The sequence below is a fragment of the Meleagris gallopavo genome, chromosome 9 (genome assembly GCF_905368555.1).
Source record: "Meleagris gallopavo chromosome 9, MGAL_WU_HG_1.1, whole genome shotgun sequence".
Taxonomy (NCBI): domain Eukaryota; kingdom Metazoa; phylum Chordata; class Aves; order Galliformes; family Phasianidae; genus Meleagris; species Meleagris gallopavo.
The window spans coordinates 2,070,220-2,089,651 of NC_139412.1; the positions used below are offsets into that span (position 1 = coordinate 2,070,220).

General features: G+C 55.1%; 2 protein-coding genes across 2 annotated transcripts; both read right to left on the reverse strand.

Annotated features, from left to right (window-relative positions):
* Positions 1 to 199: 199 nt before the first annotated feature.
* Positions 200 to 14,877, reverse strand: MPP1 (MAGUK p55 scaffold protein 1). The gene is made up of 12 exons (XM_085230536.1): positions 14,620 to 14,877; positions 10,218 to 10,361; positions 9,923 to 10,001; positions 8,979 to 9,064; positions 8,404 to 8,472; positions 5,836 to 6,032; positions 5,326 to 5,432; positions 4,657 to 4,737; positions 4,139 to 4,219; positions 3,460 to 3,662; positions 3,118 to 3,192; positions 200 to 1,504 (listed from the first exon to the last, which is right to left on the reverse strand). Exons 1-12 carry the CDS (start codon positions 14,725 to 14,727, stop codon positions 1,328 to 1,330), a joined length of 1,407 nt encoding a protein of 468 aa, XP_085086662.1. The 5' UTR covers positions 14,728 to 14,877; the 3' UTR covers positions 200 to 1,327.
* Positions 14,878 to 16,696: 1,819 nt separating this feature from the next.
* On the reverse strand, positions 16,697 to 18,632 carry LOC146543766 (uncharacterized). The gene is made up of 4 exons (XM_085230835.1): positions 18,549 to 18,632; positions 17,129 to 17,411; positions 16,806 to 16,970; positions 16,697 to 16,773 (listed from the first exon to the last, which is right to left on the reverse strand). Exons 1-4 carry the CDS (start codon positions 18,630 to 18,632, stop codon positions 16,697 to 16,699), a joined length of 609 nt encoding a protein of 202 aa, XP_085086961.1.
* Positions 18,633 to 19,432: the final 800 nt, after the last annotated feature.

Here is a 19,432-nt window from a genome sequence, read left to right on the forward strand (position 1 = left end):
CGGTTGAGGTGTTTGGGGGTAAAACCCAGTGGGACGTGCCTGCAGGCTAACTGCTTTTCTGCTTTACTTGTCCTGGAGAAGTCTGGCAGCACCTGGAGAGCTTTTCGGTCCTACCTGCCTTACCTTGGTGCCTCCAGCTCAGGGAGGTGGGAGCAGATGCCCACCTGTGCTCAGCCTGAGGTAACACACCACTCGTGGCAATGTTTCAGCACACGTTTATTGCTGCTCGTTGGTTCCCTGCAGTGGATCAGAACAAAGGTCCCTATTGCACATCAACAGATTTTATTTTTGGCTTCTTTAAAAAAAAAAAAAAAAAAAATTGCACAAGACTTGTTAAACTCCTTCCCCCAACTGACTGCTGAACACACACAACATTCTTGCACCTACATGGTTACGGTCTGCCCAGGAGCCATGGTGATGCTTCCTGGACACGGTCATGGTGGAGCTTGTGTGTCACTACATTCCAGCTTAAGGAACTCCTTTGTGTTTTTACGTTAGCATACAGTGTGTGGGACAGCCTACACTCTAGAAAACATGCCTGGATGAAGAGACAGTTTGTACTGCATGCAACAGATGCTTGTGGCTGGATCTACTCTACGTATCGAACTGTCCCTCAGAGGTTTGGTCCACAGGACTTGCTCAGCTGCTGAAGAGTTTTTCTGGCCAGCTGGTAACAATCCAAGCTGCACGGTGAGAATTTAAATGCAGGGAGTTCTTACAACTACAGTTGCACAGGGTGAATCAGACCACCTGAAGCTCAGAATGCAGGCAGGAACCATGCCTTGGGATGGTTTGCTTTTGTCAAACCCACACTTGCCTTTTCTTCTCCTGGTTTGTGAGAGGAAGCCCTTAGGCTCAGGAGCTCCGGTGTGCTATGGGAAGCCTCACAGATACCTGCCAGGCTTTCGAGGTGTTTGGGGCCATGTACGCTCTTGCAGAGGCAGGAGACCTCTGCCTGGAAGGTGGCTGCTGTACTGCTTCCCCAGGGCTGTTGCAGAGAGTAAGATGGGCTGGGTGCTGCAGGAGGGTTGTGCTTTGCCTCAGCAGGCAAGGTGGGGGCTGCGCTCTGAGCTGTCGGGATGCCCTGGGCTCTGCTGCTACCTCTCACTTATAGCACCGTATGTCACTGGGCAGCCTCTGTCCTGCGTTCCCTGGCAGGGGCATTCTGAAGACCCTGTGAGTGTTGGCCAATTGAGACTGTGTCCATGGAGCAGCAGAGGAAGGGAGCTGTGCTAGGTTGGGTGTAGATCAGGGGAAGCTGAGGAGGTTTCTCTGCTCCCCACAGCTGCAGGATGCTTTGATAGGAAGCAATGGGGGCTGGATGCCCTCAGTAAACCCAGGAGACAGGCACCCACTGCGGGGAGCTGCAGGCCTGCTCAAAGGCTTCCTCCAGCAGCTTGAGGCTTTCCTCCACTCCATTGTTGACTATTGAGAGGTCAAAGTAGTGTGCATATCTGCTCCGGATGCTCTCTGAATCCTTGCGAAGCTGCTGCAAAGCCTCCGACTGCAAGAAAAGAGAGAAAGTGTCCAGAAGGCTGAGGAGGAGGGTAATTTCATAGCCCATCCCAACAGGCTTGCTTTGCCCATCCCCAGAAGAGCTTCAGCTGCTATCAAGTACCAGAATACAGAACCCCCTCATTCATCTAACAGGCCAGGAGAGCTGTCATGCAGCAACACAGGAGTTGAAGTGGATTTTTGCTGGACTTTTATGCAATGCTGGGAACATCAGGTTACCTGCTAATGAGGTCAGGGCTGTTTGGTCTTGTATTCTAATTTAAAATACCTCGTGACAGCTCATTGCTAGTGCATGGCATGAGGCTGGGCTGAAGGTAGGATCCCTGCAGGATGATCCCTCTCCACCAGAACAGCCCCAAAAGTAGGGAGTGTTCAGCATGGCCCAGCAAAGCTGCCTGCTCCTCATCTCCTGCACACCCCTGCAGCTAGCAGGGTCACCCTGGGAGTTGGGTTCAGACCCAATTCCTGGCATCTCCCACATGGAGCTTGGATTGCTTGCAGCTTCTGCACCTGGGGGATGTGCTGACTGCAGTGCTGCTGGGTGTTGCTCAGCAGTTGTCAGCAGAGTGGAGGAGGGAGAGCACTAAGCAGTTTGCCTGGGTCATGTGAGCTCTGCTAAGTCACATTTTGGCACTGCTGTGTCCCCTCCAGTGAGCAGTTACCTGAGCTGCAGCAGCTTGCTATATATAGTGTGTGCAGCAGCAGGGCTGGCCCTGCCCACTGCGGCAGGAGTTAATGTTCTGGGGCTGGAGGCAGCAGTTGTTGATGGGGCATGGAGTAAGGGAGAGGGCTGCCTCGCTGCCCTTTCTGCCTGGAACCTCCCTACCTGCTCCATCTGGCTTTCCTACACTCCACATATTGATGTGTCTCCAACTACCTTCATGATGCTACACAGATATTCCCTGTGCCAGATGCTGTCTGTACTGTAAGCTTTATGAATTCCCCAGCTACCAATTTGGGCCAGCCCAGCTTGAAGAGAATGCCTTGGCTGGCTGTGCATTCAGGAGGGGCACAGTTCTAGGGCTTTGCCTTCTCTCCCCTCTTCTCCTGGTGGAGGTGGCATAGCAGAAAGGCAGAACTGCTCTGTCTCTGGGAAACAGAGGTATGCAGCCAAGAGCTTTGTGCTCAGCACTGTGCAGCATTAGTACTGCTTCATCCTAATTTTGGAGGGTGAGCATCTCAATGAGCTAAAGAATGAAACGCCCTGCTGTTTGTGTGTCCCATTTGCATAGCTGATGGCAGGGTATGTGTTCCTGCTCTGCAGCACTGCTGCAGCTAGAGACAGCCCTTGGTGCTGGGCTGTGCACCCAGCTACGTGTTTGGGACTAATTGTGCTCCTCCAGGGATGGTGCTTGCTGGGGATTTCCCTATGGGAGAGAGCCTAAGGCTGCAGGAATCCCCAAGTCCTGTCTCTTAGGTCTGGACTGATAAAGTTACACTGCTCTCCTGGACCACAGAAACCAATTTGAACAGGAAGAAGCTGATTCTCACTACAGAGCCAGGAAGAGAGCCCTGGGCTGCTGCAAGGCTTTGTCCCCCGTGGGCTCCTTGCCACCCCCTGCCCCATGCTGGGGAGCTGCAGCCACCACTGTGCCAACCCACCTCCTCTGCCTTGTCTGTTGGGGCAATGAAGACTATGAATGGGGAGAGTTCTGCCGTGCGGACAATCTTCAAGGTCTGGAAAGAGAGCAGAATGCAGTTATCAGAACGTGGCAAGCTGGTGAGTGGCTGCCCCTACTTCCCCCAGCCAAGATTCAGTGGTGTCTGCGGTGCAACAGTGGGCTGAAGGGGCTGTGGACCCCTGAGCCTGGGGGTAGTAAGGCAATGTAAGGGCAATGGTACAGCTTGGAGAATGGCAGGTGTGCAGGGACGGTCACAGCACACAGCAGGGCTGCCCAGTCTGCAGCAGTCCCCATTCTGCCCACCACTTCCCCTGCTTCCTACCTGGGGTTCAATGTCTAAAATAGCGACTTTGTCCTGCTGGTGGATCTTGTGCACCGTTTCAAATTTGGTGCCAAACATGTTTCCCTGGTAGCTTCCAAACTCCAGGAACTCATTAGCTGAGATGTCCCGGGTCATCTCCTCGGTGGAAACAAAGTAGTAGTCCTTCCCATCCACCTCATTCTTTTTCTGGGGGCGCGTGGTGTCTGCAGAGGGAGAAAAACGCACCATGCCCTCAGCCAGGTGCTGACCACCAGAAGGCCAGGGAGCCAACCTGGGGGTTTTATGGACCCTTTCTGAGCACGGGGCTGGGGCAAGGAGGAGTACAGAAGACCTATGTACCTCTAGATGAAGCTTACCAATCCCCCATTGGAACTCCATCCTAAATGGGACAAGTAGGCAATGTGGCCAATGTGAGGAGAGCTGCGAGGTGCTGCACTGGGATGGGGACAGGATGTCTGCAATGCAGGCAGTAGCAGCCCGGCCATCTCTGGGTAAGTTCAGCCCATGGGGCAGGAGGCAGGGAGACCCTGCAGGGCCTTGTCTGGTGCCCTGTGACATCAAGGCTTCACGGTGCTGGAAGAACATCTCCCCACCTCCCATCCCACCTGGTGGCTTGAGGAGGAGGTGAGGAAACGTGCTGGGATAGTGCTGCATGCCCTCACCTGGTTGTGTTACTTACATGGTGGGGGGTACATGAACTTCTCGGGGTTGTTGCTGAGCAGGGCATTCTTGATGTGGCTGCGACCCACTCCGCTGGCCCCTACAGGGGAAGAGGGGTGGACATGAGCTGGGCTGAGGAGTGCCTGAGAGAAGGTGCAACCCTCTGTGCTGTTTTCCAGCCCTGGAGAAGGGTCTCCCTGCCCTAGGTGCTATCACAGCTGCCTGCAGGCTGGACTGCTTAGACCAGGAGCTCCAGCAGCAGCTGCACCCTCAGCATGGAAGTGCTGACTTTGGTGCAGCTGCACAGACCATGAAGACATTTAAGAGCCAGAAACTCTCCTGAAATAACTCCTCAGCACTGGAGAGCAGGTGCCAGACCACATGCACAATACCACGTGCAGATATCAGCCTGCCTGGCAATCGCTGCAGGTAGAAGAAATGCTCCCCAGTGCTTACCAGCTTTTGAAGGGCAGCACTGCCCCAGCCCTGGTTTCCCACAGCCCCCTCCATGTGCAGGAGGACAGGAGCAGGACCTACCTATGAGCACCAGCGTCTTCCTCTTGAAGGCAGGCAGCCTCACCACCTCCTCATACGAAACTACATCCAGCTGGTCAAAAACTGCAGTGAAGGAGAAACAAGAGTAATTAGAGCTGTCTCAGCTACTCTTGAGACTGTACTCCTGAGGACTTTGCATGCTGGAGCAAAGTCAGATCCTTTGGCAAAAATCTCGGGAGCAAACAAGATGGGCTGTGAGCATCCCCTGCTTGGCTGGCCTGGGAAAGAGCACCAGCCCCAGCAGCAACCAGTACATGGCATACGTATGGTGCTGGGAGGCTGGAACAGCAGCCTCTAAAGAAGTTAGATGTTCTCTCACAGAGAGAACAGGGACAGTAGGACCCAAGAGCCATGCGAGAAGGCAGTGGGAAGTTGCAGAGAGCTTGTTGCTGGGAAAGCTTTATTTATCTAGCTGATTTACGACCTTGTTTGCCACCGGTCAGAGCTGCAGGTTGGGCTAGGAGCCAGCACGTCCTCAGGCCACTGCCTTTGCTGGTCTGGAGCAGGCCAGCACTGCTTAGCACGGGGTTTAAACAAGCAGATGACAGGCACGTGCCCCCACAGTGACACTGCTGGCTGTGCAGGGCCAGCACCTGCCCCGCGTTTGGCAGCCTGCAGGGTTTGGGGGCCCAGCACCCTGCTTACACTTACTTGAGCTGTGCTTGGCCAGGTATTTATCTTTGTACTTCTTTTTCTTCCCGAAAGGGCTGCAACTCTGGGCTTCGCTCTGACTGGATTGGGTGACACTCGCCACACGCCTGCCAAGACAGAATGACACCACTGTGTCTGGGGGCCCTGGGGAGCAGTAGGATCATCCCTCAGACATGCAGTGAGGTGATTGCTGGGGCAAGCAAAGACTCATCCTGGAGCAGATGAGGTGAGGTGCGCTCCCTTTCCCAGCAGTGGCACTGGTACTACCCAACACGGTCACTGAGCCCCAAATCCAAGACTTCCTTCCAAACCCAGTGATCACATCCTTACGTGGGGCTGTGATGGGTCACGGTGGCCATGGTGAGACAGCTCAGATCTTGTCAGAACGCTCCCAATGCTTGCCATGCATGACACAGGACCTCCATGCACCAAAGCCATGAGATGGGGACGTGGCATACAGCCCCACAGCCATCTCATGCCCAGACTGGGATTTCCTGTGAAGGGACTTACCACTCCTGGAGTTCAGGGGAAGGGATGAGTCCTGCTGATTCAGTACCGGAGCCTTCCACACGGCCCTGCCACCAGTTGCTGTCATCCTTGTTGATGATCTGAATCACATCACCTGTCTGGAACTTCAGGCCTGCTTCCTTGCAGGGGATCAGGTTGTCTTTTTTGGGGTCATAGTCAAACTGTGCCCTCATGAACATCTGAAAGAGAGAAAGGGCTGGAGTCAATATGGCTGTATCCAGCTCCTGGCCCCACACTGCATCTACCAGCACCAGCTGAGCAATGGGAGCTGGTGAAAGAACTGCTGCCTCTGTGCAGGACTGTGTGTCCCACAGTCAATCAGTACAGTGTCCATGTAGCCCCTTGGCAGCCCTGGGCTCTGTAGTGAGCAGCCAGGAGCAAGCAGGGCAGCCCTGCATGGCACGGGGCCTTCTGCTAGCCCAGAGCACAGTGTCACATCTATCCCTGCCTGAGACTGCCCTGGCTCTTCGGTATCACCTCTCCCTGGGAGGAAGGTACAGCACACATCTGTACTCAGGTCCTCCCTGGGTAGGACAGACCATGCTGTCCTTGGGCCGTATCAAAACAATTTCCCCACAGTATGTCCTTCCAGCAATGCTGCTGTGATCTGCCAGACACACGGGGCCAACACGACACGAACGTGGTTCTCTTTTGCTGCCAGAAAAGCAGAGCACATGGATCACACTGTGCCATGAGACGTCTCAAGGAAAACAACAAAAATGGAATGTTCTTCCAGGATCCATCCAACCACCTGTTCAAGACTGACGCTTGTTTTGAAAGCACTCTCCAGTGCCAGGAAGATGGTCATCTACACAAACACATGAGGAACACACAGCAAGCTCTGCCCAGGCACCTGCCTGGAGCCCTCTCCTTCAGCCCTGGTGCCCCAGGCTAGACACAGCAGGTCACTCCTCATTTGGAAAGACCCCATCAACAAGAGTTACCTACAGACATGACCTTGGGTCAGATCTCAGTGCAGACTATTTGCCAAACATCTGCCAGCCCCATTTCTGGGGCTGGAAGTTTAAATACCAAGCACGATCCAGCATGAGGAGTGCTAGTGTATATAGTCAAAAGCCTGCAGTTGGAGGTGACTCTAGGAGACCTGAGGACTTGGTGCTTCTTATTAGGATCCTCCCAAACCAAATTGCCCCAAGAGGTCTGTGGCTGGCCTCAAAGTGGCCGGCTACCAAGTTGTGGGGCCAGCTGGGGCTGGCTTGGGTGCTGCTTTTGCCCAGGGCAGTGTGGTGCTGGAATCTGCTCCATCCTACCTGTCACACTGTGAAATTAAGATAAGTGTGGGGACAGAGGAGGTGAAACAAAACCAGGAGTTACACTGCTCCCAGCAGGGGATTGCAACAAGCAGAGACCCAGGCAGCATGTGACCTGTGGTTCCTAGGAGCCTGGGTGCAATGAAAGGGAGTACAGCAGTTGTTGCTGGGCAAGAGTTTGTCCCCGTGTCCTTCTCTGAACCTGGAGCAGCCACAGGTGAGCCAGCAGCCACGTTCTTTTACTCAGAGGTAACTTTTCCCCAGGTGCTGAGCTGGCCTGGCCGACAGGGAGGGCAGATAGGGCCAGCACTTAATACACAAACAAGTGCAAGGTTGGCTGAGCTGGAACAAGGACAGCAAGGGCTTAGAGGGAACAAAGGCAGTTTTTACTTGCTACCACAACCAGAGACTTCAGCTCCTCTGGGTAAGGGACTTCTGGTGGATGGAGGGAGGAGGGCACGGGCTCCCTGAGCATATCCACGCACCATCGACCTGCCCCCACCTCTCCCATGAGCTCTTCTCCCACTCCTGCCTGTCCTCAATGGAGGGGCCGTGCTGGGCTCTGCTCCTGCACCTGGAGCAGGACAGAATACCTGACATCCTGGGCATCCCAGCCCTTCCTGTCATCCTGAGCACTTCAGCCAAATCGGAGCTCCAAAGACAAAACCAGCCAAGTGCACCCACCAGAACGTGTCACCCTCTGCCACAGTGTGTCACCCCTTCCCAGGCAGTGGTAGCAGCAGCTCTCTTCCTCTCCCCCACCACTTCCTTCCTCCCACTTGCTCACTGCTAACGGTTTCTACCAACGTGCTGGCAGCAGCCAGAGCTACATCACTCGGCCCGCAGCTGAGGCAGTAAGCATCAGTGACGGCATAGGCACGTGCCCTGTGCTGCACCTGGAGGCTCTGCCATCACCCCGCAGCAGAGAATCACAGAATCACAGAATCGTAGGAGTTGGAAGGGACCTCCAGAGATCATCGAGTCCAACCCCCCAAAGAAAGCAGTTGCAAGGCTGTCATGGCAGTGCTCACAGGGGACAGGAGGCTCTCGTGCTTCCCGATGCACGCACACAGCTGCTTTTGCATTATCAAAGACTGCACACATTTACCTCTGGCGCATGCTTCTACGCACACATCTGCTTAACACATCTGCTCATTTGCACAGGCCAGGTCCCTTTCTCCTTCAGTAGCTCAGGGAAGGGAACAGGGCAGCACCAATCCCCATGGTTTGCTCTGGTCCCACTCGGCCCCACAGCCACGGGTCTGGAAGCTGCACTTACCTGGAGAGCAGGGAGGCGGCTCTGCTGGTTGGGAATGACTTTTATTGAGACCATCCCCTGGGTTTCTTTCTAGTGAACAAAGGAAGGGGAGAAAGAAGAGTTGGAGGATGTAGACCTGAATGCAGCCCAACAGCAGCAGCCTGTGCACGGAGCAAGGCACCCAAGCATCACCAGAATGAACCATCTCCAGCCCAGCAGCCCCAGCAAGGAGCTTGACAGGACAGGCCCATTCGGCCAGCATGATGGAAATGTTTCCCTCAAGCTTTCTTTCTGTGCTGGACCCTTGCTCCTTCTTCACAAATCCTGCATGTTCTATGAGGATGAGCACATCTGGAGACTCGGTAGGGCCTCCAGGGTCAACTGTCCTTCTCAGGAGGCAAAGACAAGATGCTATGTGGAAGGGCTGAGCACTTGGCCATAGTACAGCACCCCAAGATGGCAGCCCCAGCTCCTGCTACAAGCAGCGATGAGTTTGGCTCTGATGTATAGGTGGGAATTAATGCTCAACCAACATGCATGTCTGCAGGTAAAGGGGTCATTCCTTGGGAACAGCCCTGCCAAACACAAATACCTACCAGCATCTTCTGCAGCTGGTCAACTGAGTGGTTGCTCACACTCTGCCCATTGATTTCTATGATCTCATCACCCACATGAAGGGAGCCTGCCAGCAACGGGAGAAACATGAAAATGCAGGACTGGATAAAAGCCACTCACTCCTGACACTACAAGCTGTAACCCAGACACCACGATGCCAGCTTGAGCAGCACTTGTGGAGCTGCACACATCACCTACCACTGAGGCACAAGAGGAATGAATTCAGCACCCACCACCCCACACACACGCTTTGTCCACTATGAAGGTTATCAGGTTATCTATACTGGTCAAATCACCTGTTCCAGAGTTATTCAAACCCAACCCCAAGGTTCACCTGAAGCCAAGCGACAGTCTCCTTTCAGGGCCCTTGAACACAAGGCATTCTTGACTTCGTGTGTTTTCAGTTTATATATCCAGCCAGATTGCAGCCTCAGATATACTGCTATAAATCAGGCTCTAGCAGCATTACTGGAACAGCTCCTGGGTTATTTTGGCAGGGATAAACTCAGACTTCCCATTTGGACCCAAAGCTGGAAAATGGGCCTCTTCAAATAAGCACAGAACATCTCATTCCATGCTCCTCTGGCAAGAACCAAAATCACAAAGTGGCACCTATTAATTTCTTTTGGCCCTTTGGCTTGCAGAGCCTGTCCCATCTGTGCATTTTAGGAATGGGAAGAGTTTCTCCCACAGTCTCTGGGGCATGATCCTTCTCCAGTTACAGTCACCCCATCACGGGATGGAGACAGATGGGTCTCAGGTTCCTTTCTGCGAGAGCCCTGCCCCCAGCCCTTCATTTCTCTCTAAAGCCTCCAATGCATTAACATGCCAGCCATGCAGAGAGATGAGTCCTAAGTTCCTGACATATTCCTGGTGGAGGAAAGGACACAGATGCCCACGTCACAGGGAAAAGCTGGCTTGTTACCTTGTCTGTGTATCATGCCCCCGTGGAAAATCCTGGCCACCATACAGCTCTGCTTGTCATTGAGCTTCAGCGTGATTCCCTGGAAGACAGGAAAATCCATGACTGCTCCTCTTGGCACACGGCATCACCCGCTGGCGGGGCTCACTCCAGATCCCAGGCAGCATCCAGCACCCTCTTCCCATGGCCGATGCTCCAGCGATCTCCTGCCTCCCCCAAGGCCAACCCATTGGTGCAGCTCTACCTGCCCTCCGCCCCCCTCGGTGCCACCAGCCTTGGGCATCTTGCCAGCTCTCACCATGGGCTCCTCTGTCACCTTCTCAAACTGGACCAGGCGGATCTTCCGCACCTCACGGCCGTTGCTGTGGGAAGGGCTGCCCAGGGTGGCAGAGCCATTGGTGTAAATGTCCTCAGTCATAGCATTCGGGGCCTGAGTGACGGCCTGTCAGGGCAAAACAGAGAGCGGGGTTTAGGAACTCCACCTGTGTGGGGCTGAGCCACTTGGCAATGTTAGCATTCCGGGCACAGCAGGGAGAGTAGAGACCCATGTGCTGGAGTAGAGGACAGCGAGAGCATGGACAGACAAAGAACACAAAAGCTTCACCCTTGAAGATGTGTATGTGGGCTTGATCAGTAGTTTTCCAGTAGCTTGGGAAATACAGGAGGCAAGAAAAGTCTGGGAAAGCTACAGGTACCAGAAGTCAGGAGTCCACAGCTGGTCATCTTCTGCAGCAGCAGGTCCCAAACACTGCTGCGTGTTGCAGCAGCACTCGGCTCATTGCAGAGCACACAGCCCAGGACAGCTTCAGAGCCAACAGAGCAGTATGGGACTCATCCCCAAGGAACAGGGACAGCGCTGGGGTCAGGCTCTGTTCTCGCTCAGTTTGCAAACTCTGCTTTTCCTCATCTAGGTCAATGTGCAACCAGCAAGGTGCAGAGCCACGTCCCCATGGGCCAAGGGTGACAGGGCCTGTGGCTGTACCAGGACAGGCATTGGCAGAAAGGGACAAGCAAAGAGGGAGCTGTGTGTGCTGTGCAGCACCAGTGAGGATGTGTGATATGCTTTTATCCTTCTAAGCTACTTCTGACAGAGCCCAACAGCCTCCTCCTCAGGGCAAAAAGGCAACATCACACACTATCTCTGGCTGCCAATGGCTTAACCACGGAGGAGGAGGAGGCTGAATCACGGCCCAGAGGAGTGCCAGTGGCTCAGAGGGCAAAAGAGCTCACATCTTGCCAGCCCCAGCGAGGTGAGCTGCTAGCAGGCAGGATCCAGTAGTGCTGGTGCTCTCAGTTCTCTGCTCTTGGTGAGTGGGTGTGAGGAAGAGGAGGAGGAAGTGAACAAACTCCTCCAGCCCTGCTCGAGGCCAAAGTGCCTCTGAGGTGATCTGAGTCAGCACAGATCACACTTATCTCCTTCGTGCCTTGGGAAAGCATTACACCACACAGTCCCCAGCCTCAAACCCTGGGCTCAGCAAAGCCTGCTGACCCAGGACATGGCAGAGTCTGCTCCACGGCTGGGAGTTCCCATCCCTGCTGAGCCTCCTGGCCCTGACCTTTGCATTTTGCTGAGAGCTGGAGAAAACACCCAGCCCTCGACGCTGACACAGCACCAGTGTCACCCTGGTTGCCCTGGAGAGCAAGCCTTGTCATCACAGACAGCCCCTGGTCACTCAATGGCAGCTCTGTCCCAGAAGGGACCTCCAGAGACCCTGGGAACAGCCCGTCCATTCCCAAAGTGACTGCACCAAGTGACTGCCGGGCAGGGATGGGGACATGCCTGGCTCACAGGTGGGGTCAGGGTGGCACGTGACAGTCCCAGCACTGAGCAGAGGGGTACGGGAGGTGGGAGATGCACGGCTCACATTCAGTGCACACAAGCTGTCTGCCCATGTTGCTTTCCATGAACTCTCCCAGCAGCCGTCACACTCCTGGCCAGCTCAGCCCGTGACCTCTGGAGGCTTTGCAGCCGTGCTGGACGCAGGCCAACCCCTGCTACTTAGTCACTGCTCCACAGGAAGCATCTGTGCATGCTGCCAGGAGCCAGCACCGCAGCCACCGCCAGCTCCACGCAGCCCTGGGCTCAGCCAGGGCACGGAGGTGCAGGGAGGCACAGCCACCGGCTCCGCAGCCATGCAGGCACAGCCCACCATTTTCCTCTTCTGCAAGAGGCACAAGGGTGACGGGAGGACAGCAGCCCTTGGGGCCACGTGTGCCAGCAGGGAATGCGGTGAGAGGGAAGCAACCCTTGGTGAGAATCCTGGGCAGGGTCAGTGTCACCCTCTGGGGTTGTTCCTGCTGCTAGGCTGGGCTGCACATCACTGGGGGAATCATAGAATGACTTGGGTCAGAAGGCTGGAAATCAAACATTAACTCTCATTTACAGGAGAGTGAAGCAGCACTTTGGGGAAGCAGCACTCTGGAGCAAAGGGCATACTTGGAGGCTTGGCTCCTGGGCTCTCCTTGCTGTCCTCACCAGGGGATTTCAGTATGAGGTGGTCTCAGAAGAGCACGTGGAGAGCACATGGAGAAAGGTCAGGTGCTGCTGGCTTTGCTGGTTGGGCCCTCAAAGCACAGCAGCACACAGAGAGGAAGGAGGGCAGAGCAGCCCCAGTTATGTCAAGCAGCAAAATGCCAGCTTCCTCCAGCACCACCACCCTTCATCTGGACATAATCACTGTGGGGCGTGCAGGGGAGGCCAGGACATGAGCCTTGGGCACGTCCTTGCCCTGGGGTGGCTCAACCTGGATCTGCTCTGCTTGGTGCTGGCCCAGCAGCCTCTCCTCCTGCCTGAGAGCATTACTACTGTGCAACAAATGCATGCACTGGGGTGTCTAAAAAGCACAGCAACAAACAAAAGATGACTAGCAAATACAAAATGGGGGGAGAGGTGGGCATGTGGACATTTAGTAGTAATTCATTCTGGTCTGAGGCTGCTGCCCACTCAGGTCAGCCTGGAGCAGACCTCACTCAAGACATCTTCCAGCAAAACGGTCCATTTTAAAAAGAAAAAAAAACAACACCCACTCAAATCAAACAAAATTATGCTACTGAAACTGGGAAAAGACACAGCTATGTCAACAGGCCACAGCAGATGGGGAACAGAGGAGCAGGAAGAACACAAGTGGCTGTGGGGGGCAGAAGATGCTGCCCTCACTGCAGCTCACTGAGCGCTGTGGTAGAGAAGGGCCACATTCCCAAGCAGCCCCATCAGTTCTGCTGAGGCACTGCTTTCCCAGCAGGGAAGGCCGACGCAGCCCTCCAGATGTGTCAGTGAAACCTGCCACCTCCGAGGGACAGCCAGTAAAATGGATGGGGCTTTGAGGAGCAGCACAGCCACTCCATTCCCCGCCTTCCAAGTGGCATTTTCCCTGCAGCCACACAGCCTGGAACAGCACAAACTGCATTTATGATTAAAGAGCCGAAGCCAGTCCTACACCCCCACCATTTATTTTGGTCAAACCCAGGAGGAGTTTTGCTCAGCTCCCAACCACTATTTCACCCACAGTCATTTCAGAAGAGGGACCACAGCTGGAAATGGCACTGGTTTGATGCCACGTGATGCTGCCATAGGGTCACACGCTGTCCCCTCCACACCCCCAGCTCTGAGAAGGGCCCTCCTCCTAAACAACAGACCCGCTGCCCATTTTACAGCTGGAGAACTGAGTCACAACAGATTAGGTGGCATGCCCAAGGTCACCCTGCAAGCCAGCAGCACCACTGGGAGCAAAGCCCACAACTCCCTGGCAAATCTCTATTTGCCATTAATAGAAAAAGAAAAGCCAGGCGGGCACGTGAAGGAGCTGAAGGGAAGAGGGCTGCAGCCTCCTGCACTTCTGCTTGTTTTCTAGCCACGACTGCCTCCACTCACATGGGTTTGGGATCCCTGCTGCATCGGGAGCAGCAGGAAGAGGAACCTCTGTGTGATTTGAGCTGGGAAGCAGCCAGCCCGACCCAGAGCCCTGAGAACTGCTGCCACGTCCCTGCCACCCTGCGTGGCCAGCATGCTGCAGGAATGAGCACACAACCAGATACACAACACAGCCGGGAGCCAGCCCTATGGAGCACCTCCTAACAGCTCCCAGCTGGTCACCTTCCTCTTTATCCCTACTGGAACAAATGCACCGTGGCAGTGGGCAGCTGCAGGCCAGCTCCTATGTTCTGCATGCAGCACTGCATGGGGGTTTGATTTATCCCTGCTCCAGGGATGGATGGAGAAGCTCCTCTCAGCAGCACTTGCTCCAAATGCTTCTTCTATTTATTTTTTACAGCACTCCGCCAGCTCTGAGCCATAAAAAGCACACAAACAAACCACCAGCACGGGCCAGACCGGACAAGCCTCCTTTGGAAGCCCTGGATGAGCCGAAAGCAGCTTGGTGGGAATCTCCTGCCTGCTTTCAGAGGCAGCACAGAAACCCCGTCCCTATGCGGACAGCACGGCTCAGCCACGGGCTGCCGCTCTGCCCTTCTCCCTTCACCCCAAATGACAGCAGCAAGGAACGACCCCGCGCTGTTTGCGCCGCAGCCCCGGATCCCCTCCCGCTCCCGTTTCCAGCTCAGACCAGCCGCAACTTCGCAGCAAAACAAGCACACGGGCAGGATGCCGAGCTCCCTCCCCGCCCCCAGCCCCGCTAAGCCGGCTCCAGGGCAAGCCGGGGGTCTCGGGGCTCCGGCGGGGTCCGCGGGCGCTCGGCGCTCACCTCGGGCTTGGCCCGGTTCTGCAGCAGGTGCTCCAGGTAGAGGTCGGACAGCGCCGTCCTCATGCTGCCGCTTCCCCCTCCGCCGCCGCGGCTCGATTTGAGCGTCATCCCCCCGGTCCGGCGCGCCGCCAGCAGCCGCAGCCGGTTCCGTTGGCTCCAGCAGAGCGGCCCGGCCCCGCCGTACCAAGCCGGCTCCAGCAGCTCCGCGGTTGCCGCACGCTCCGCCCGGCGCGGGGCGGGACGAGGACGGTCTGGCTGCGCAGCGCCGGGCGGAGCCTCGGGGCCGGACGTTGAGGAGCCCCTATCGGCGTTGGGGCGGTCTGCTTGGGGTCCCGAGGGTCGAAGGGCGGTGGGTTGTGCCCCGAATGATTCGTTATCCAAGCAGGAGGTAACCCGACAGCCGCAGTCAGTCCGGTGCCGTCCCTCCTTGGCTGTTCTGCCTTTGCCTCGCGTACCGCCCAATTATTACACTTTCCCCCAGCTCCTCTGAACGCATATATAAAATGTGGTTTGTGTGCCCCGGTGGCCGAGAAGGACAGTGCGTTCCTAGGGTGCATTATAAGGAGCGCGGCCAGCAGGTCAAGGGAGGTGATCCTCCCCTCTGCTCTGCCCTGGTCAGGTCTCACCTGCAGTACTGCATCCAGTTCTCGGTTCCCAGGTACAAAAAAGACAGGGATGTCCTGGAGAGAGTCCAGCAGAAGGCCACAAAGGTGATACAGGGCCTGGAGCGTCTCCCCCATGAGGAAAGGCTGAGGGAACTGGGTCTGTTCAGCCTTGAGAACAGAAGACTGAGAGGGGATCTTATTAACGTTTATAAATATCTTAAGTGTGGGAGTCAAAGAGACATGGCCAACCTCTTTTCAGCAGTCTGTGGGGACGGGACGAGGGGAAATGGCCATAAACTTGAGCATAGGAAGATATGCACCAATATGCAAAGGAACTTCTTCGTGGTAAGGGTGACGGAGCACTGGAACAGGCTGCCCAGGGAGGTTGTGGATTCTCCTTCCCTGGAGATATTCTAGACCCAGCTGGATGCCTACCTGTGCAGCCTGCTGCAGGGAGCCTGCTTTGCAGTGGGTTGGACTCGATGATCTCTAGAGATCCCTTCCAGCCCCTACAATTCTGTGATTCTGTGATAAAATTATGACACCCTAACAAAGCATCAAACACCACTACCGCCATCCTAGCTGCACCACCAACCTCCCTACCACCCCTCACCATAACCTAGAAACTTCAGATTAAACTGCTGCCCAAACCAAAGGCCTTCAGAGCCTTAAATAAGAGTTAAACTCCCAGTTTCCAACACATGCTAAAGCCAACAGGACATTAACCTGGATCTTCTGAATGCAAACCATCTGGATGTGGTGCTCAGGGATGTTATTTAGCAGTGGGTTGTTAGAGTTAGGGTAGTATGGTTGGGTTGAGCTTGGACTTGATGATCTTTAAGGTCTTTTCCAACCTGAGCAATTCTATGATTCTATGCTTTGCTCTCTCCAACTCCCAGAGATGAGGTTGTAGTGAGGTGAGGGTTGGCCTCTTCTCCCAGGTAACAGCGATAGGATGAGAGGTGGTGGCCTCAAGATGCACCAGGGGAGGTTCAGGTTGGATATTAGGGAAAGCTTCTCTGAAAGAGCGGTGCTGCATTGGCTCAGCTGCCCAGGGAGTGGTGGGGTCACTGTCTCGGGAGGTGCTCCAGAGCAGTGGGGATGTGGCACTGAGGGATGTGGTTATGAGCATGGTGGGATGGGTTGGGGTTGGACTTGGGGATCTGAGAGGTCTTCTCCAATCTTAACGATTCTATGAACCCCAGTGAACCTCTTGTGTTCTGGTTATAACTCAGCAGAGCCTCAGGTGAAGTCTGAACTTTATGTGGGGGAGGGAAATTCAGTCTGGGAGAATCTTTAAAATCATCTGAAAGGAAGAGGAAAGTGGTTCTGCTCCTGGCCCTTCCACAATGCTTCGGGGTTCCTGGAGTTTTGGAGGCTTCTTTGAGCTGCGCTCCATCAAGGCACCAGAATTTCTTTCAGTGTAGCCATGCCACTTCTCTCGGAATTCCCCAGGTCACCTCACTCCATATTTACCCTAAAAAACACAAGGAGCCCAAGGAGCACCTCCTCCCTGCTGCCTTGTGCTGGCACAGCGGGCATTGCAGAGCTGTGACCCAGCAAACACAGCTCCTTCAGAACAGGAGCACCAGGGGGTGTGCAATGTGCACACATACGTGAGGCAGCAGAGGAGGAGCAGGATCAGCACGGTGATGGGGAAGACGTACAGGACGGCTATGGGGAAGTTCTCAGCGAAGTGAGACCACACGTCACCCAGGTAATCCTCCACCCAGGACCGACGGACACCTGAGAAGAGACGCGTCTTTGTGAGGAAGAGAGCAGAGAAACACCAGTAATATCAGTGCATTTTTCCTGGGTTTGAGCGTATTTTGAAGCAGGGTCAGGGCCTTCTTCCCCCATGTTGCTGTGCAGAGGTGCTACACAAAGCACTGCAGTGTACTTACGCTGGATCACCTGGCTGGAGCCTTTCCTGTCCCGTGCACGAAGGAGAGGAACCTTCATGATAACCTTCCATGTGTTATCCAAGTATCTCCCCTGGTGGTCTGCCAGCCTCATCCTCTGCATCACCCCGCCCAGCTGGGGGGTGGTTTTGTGCTTGGAGACGTGTTGGCAGAATAAGGCGGTCAGCACGGCGATCAGGAACAAGACAGCTCGCAGGACCATGGCCTCACACAGCTGAGCAGTGACTTTCAGTTGGGCCCTGAGTCTTGGTCTTTGTCTGCAGGGCTACTTGGGAGGACGGCTGTAAAATCAGAGCGCTATGAGAAAGTAACAAATTTGGTTGAGGGCCTTGAGAAGTGCCCTGATAGCATGCAGCACCCACAGATGTGCTCAGGAGGTTGGAGGGCTCTGCTGGGACTGCCCTCCTCCAAGCCCTGCTCAGCTGGCCTGGAGGCATCTGCAGAGCACATGGGACAAGGCAGAGCACTTTGCACTGCTCCAGTCCTTCCTCTGCACAAAAACATCTGTGGGTTGGGGAAAGCTACAGTGCAGCTGAGAGCTGCATCGCGCCAGGAGGAAATGGCATCTGGTTTCCATTCCTCACAAGATAAACGTCAAGAGACACTTCCAGTAATGGATGCCAGAGCTTGGCAGGCTCTGGCACAGCTCCCTGCAGCCCCATCCCAGCTCTCTCACTGTGTGCTGGGCGGCTGGAGAACATCCTGAGGGCTGTCCAGCAAAGGCTGCTTGGTTGCCCATAGAGGCTTCAGCTGTTTCCTCTTTGAAAAGTGATCCGGAGAAGGCCCTGTTGTGGGCAGCATTTCTTCTCATCTAATCCTATGTCACCAGACATCTGTGCAGAGCAGCTTGTCTCTGGAGGCAGGAAGCTGGGCATCCAATGGTGGGGCCAGGGACCATGTTCCCATCATACAGAGCAGCCAGTCCTGCTGCTATAGGACTGCATCTGAGCCTGCTTCTGGGAGGGCATTTAAGCTTCAGCTGATCAGGTTCAGCCTGGCCTACTGAGATAGCTGTGGATAGAACTATGCTTCCTTGACAAGGGCCTGATGCAGCAGGTTCTGCCCTGCTGTGCTGAAGGAAAGACCTTTCACCGGGTCCCCTGGTGGGAATGCTCCCTGTTGAGAAGCTTATGGTCCCAGCTCCTCCCTTCAGGCCTGCTCACACCAGGCAGTGTCTGCTTCCATATGTGCTTGATTACTGTCAGAATGCAATTAAGCCAAAGGGTAATTACACCTCATGTCTGGGGCTGTAATGTAATCATTACAGGAGCAAAGGCTCCTTGTGCAGCAATGCATGAGGAGGATGCGTGGGGTTTTCAGCAGCGCTTCCATCAAAACATCAGCTTCTGATCTCCACTGGTTTGGGGACTGCCGGGCCCCTTCCCTCCCCCAGCACTCACACACTCACAGGGGGAGGACAGGCACAGCCTCTGGCACAATGTAGGCAACGCTGCCGCTGCAGAGAGGTAGGCACCCCAAAAGCCATGGCCACCACCTGCCCCACAATGCTCCGGACCTTTCTGAGGTAGTATCATTCCAGAAGGTTCACACCAACTGAAAACTCCCTGAGCACTGCTGGGACAGGAGATGTCCACCAGCAGGTAATAAGGAGGGGGAGAACTATCCATGGGGCTGTGAGCATGGGAAGGGGGCTGAAGCCCACAGAGCCCTATGGAGAGGAGCTGCCGCTGTGTACCTGCCCTGCGATGCTGCGAGGAGCTGAGTCCTACTGGGGCTGGGGCAGGCTTTGTGGGCATCTCCTCCTGAAATAGAGCTGCAGAAAGGATGAGAAGCAGGCAGAGGCCCTTCTGGGGCCTCCGGGAATGGATTCAGTGCTGGGGACAGAGCAGTGCTGTCAGATTGACTGCTTACTAGTGTGGGAAGAGGGGTGTGAGACCAGTTTTCCAGCTGGCACCATCTGACCAGAACCTTCCTGTGTTCCCCAGTGCTGGGCATACTGGCATGGGCAATGTCCAACCAAAGCCACCAATGCACCAACAGAGCTCTTCCAGTCAGAAACAAGGAGAACATTGCTGCAGCCAGCCCTAAAAAGCCCCAGGGTGGTATCTAGCCATGTCAGCACAGCATAGGAAGGAGATTAAGGGAACTGAGGGCCAAAGCCCAGTGCTGAGCTGAGTTGTGCAAGCACTGCCTCCAGGCAAGGCATCCGGATCCCCACTGGTTGTGAAATGTGCTCTGGGGAGGGGAGTGGGGCCTCTGCCCCCAGCCCTTATCTTTGCCACTGCCTCCTCCAGGGCTGTGCTGGTGGAAAACAAAGCTGAGGAT

Bases quoted from the DNA above. Each gene is read 5' to 3' on its own strand.
- MPP1 (XM_085230536.1), bottom strand. From the start codon at position 14,727: ATGACGCTCAAATCGAGCCGCGGCGGCGGAGGGGGAAGCGGCAGCATG. The intron at 6,033-8,403 runs GTAAGTGCAGCT...TCTCTCTTTCAG, and splicing joins GCCGCCTCCCTGCTCTCCAG to ATGTTCATGAGGGCACAGTT. The intron at 4,738-5,325 runs GTAAGTGTAAGC...CCTTCACTGCAG, and splicing joins CCTGGCCAAGCACAGCTCAA to TTTTTGACCAGCTGGATGTA.
- LOC146543766 (XM_085230835.1), bottom strand. From the start codon at position 18,632: ATGGCTTTTGGGGTGCCTACCTCTCTGCAGCGGCAGCGTTGCCTACAT. The intron at 16,971-17,128 runs GTAAGTACACTG...GTCTCTTCTCAG, and splicing joins CTCCAGCCAGGTGATCCAGC to GTGTCCGTCGGTCCTGGGTG. The intron at 16,774-16,805 runs GTTCTGAAGGAG...GCTGGGTCACAG, and splicing joins GCACACCCCCTGGTGCTCCT to CTCTGCAATGCCCGCTGTGC.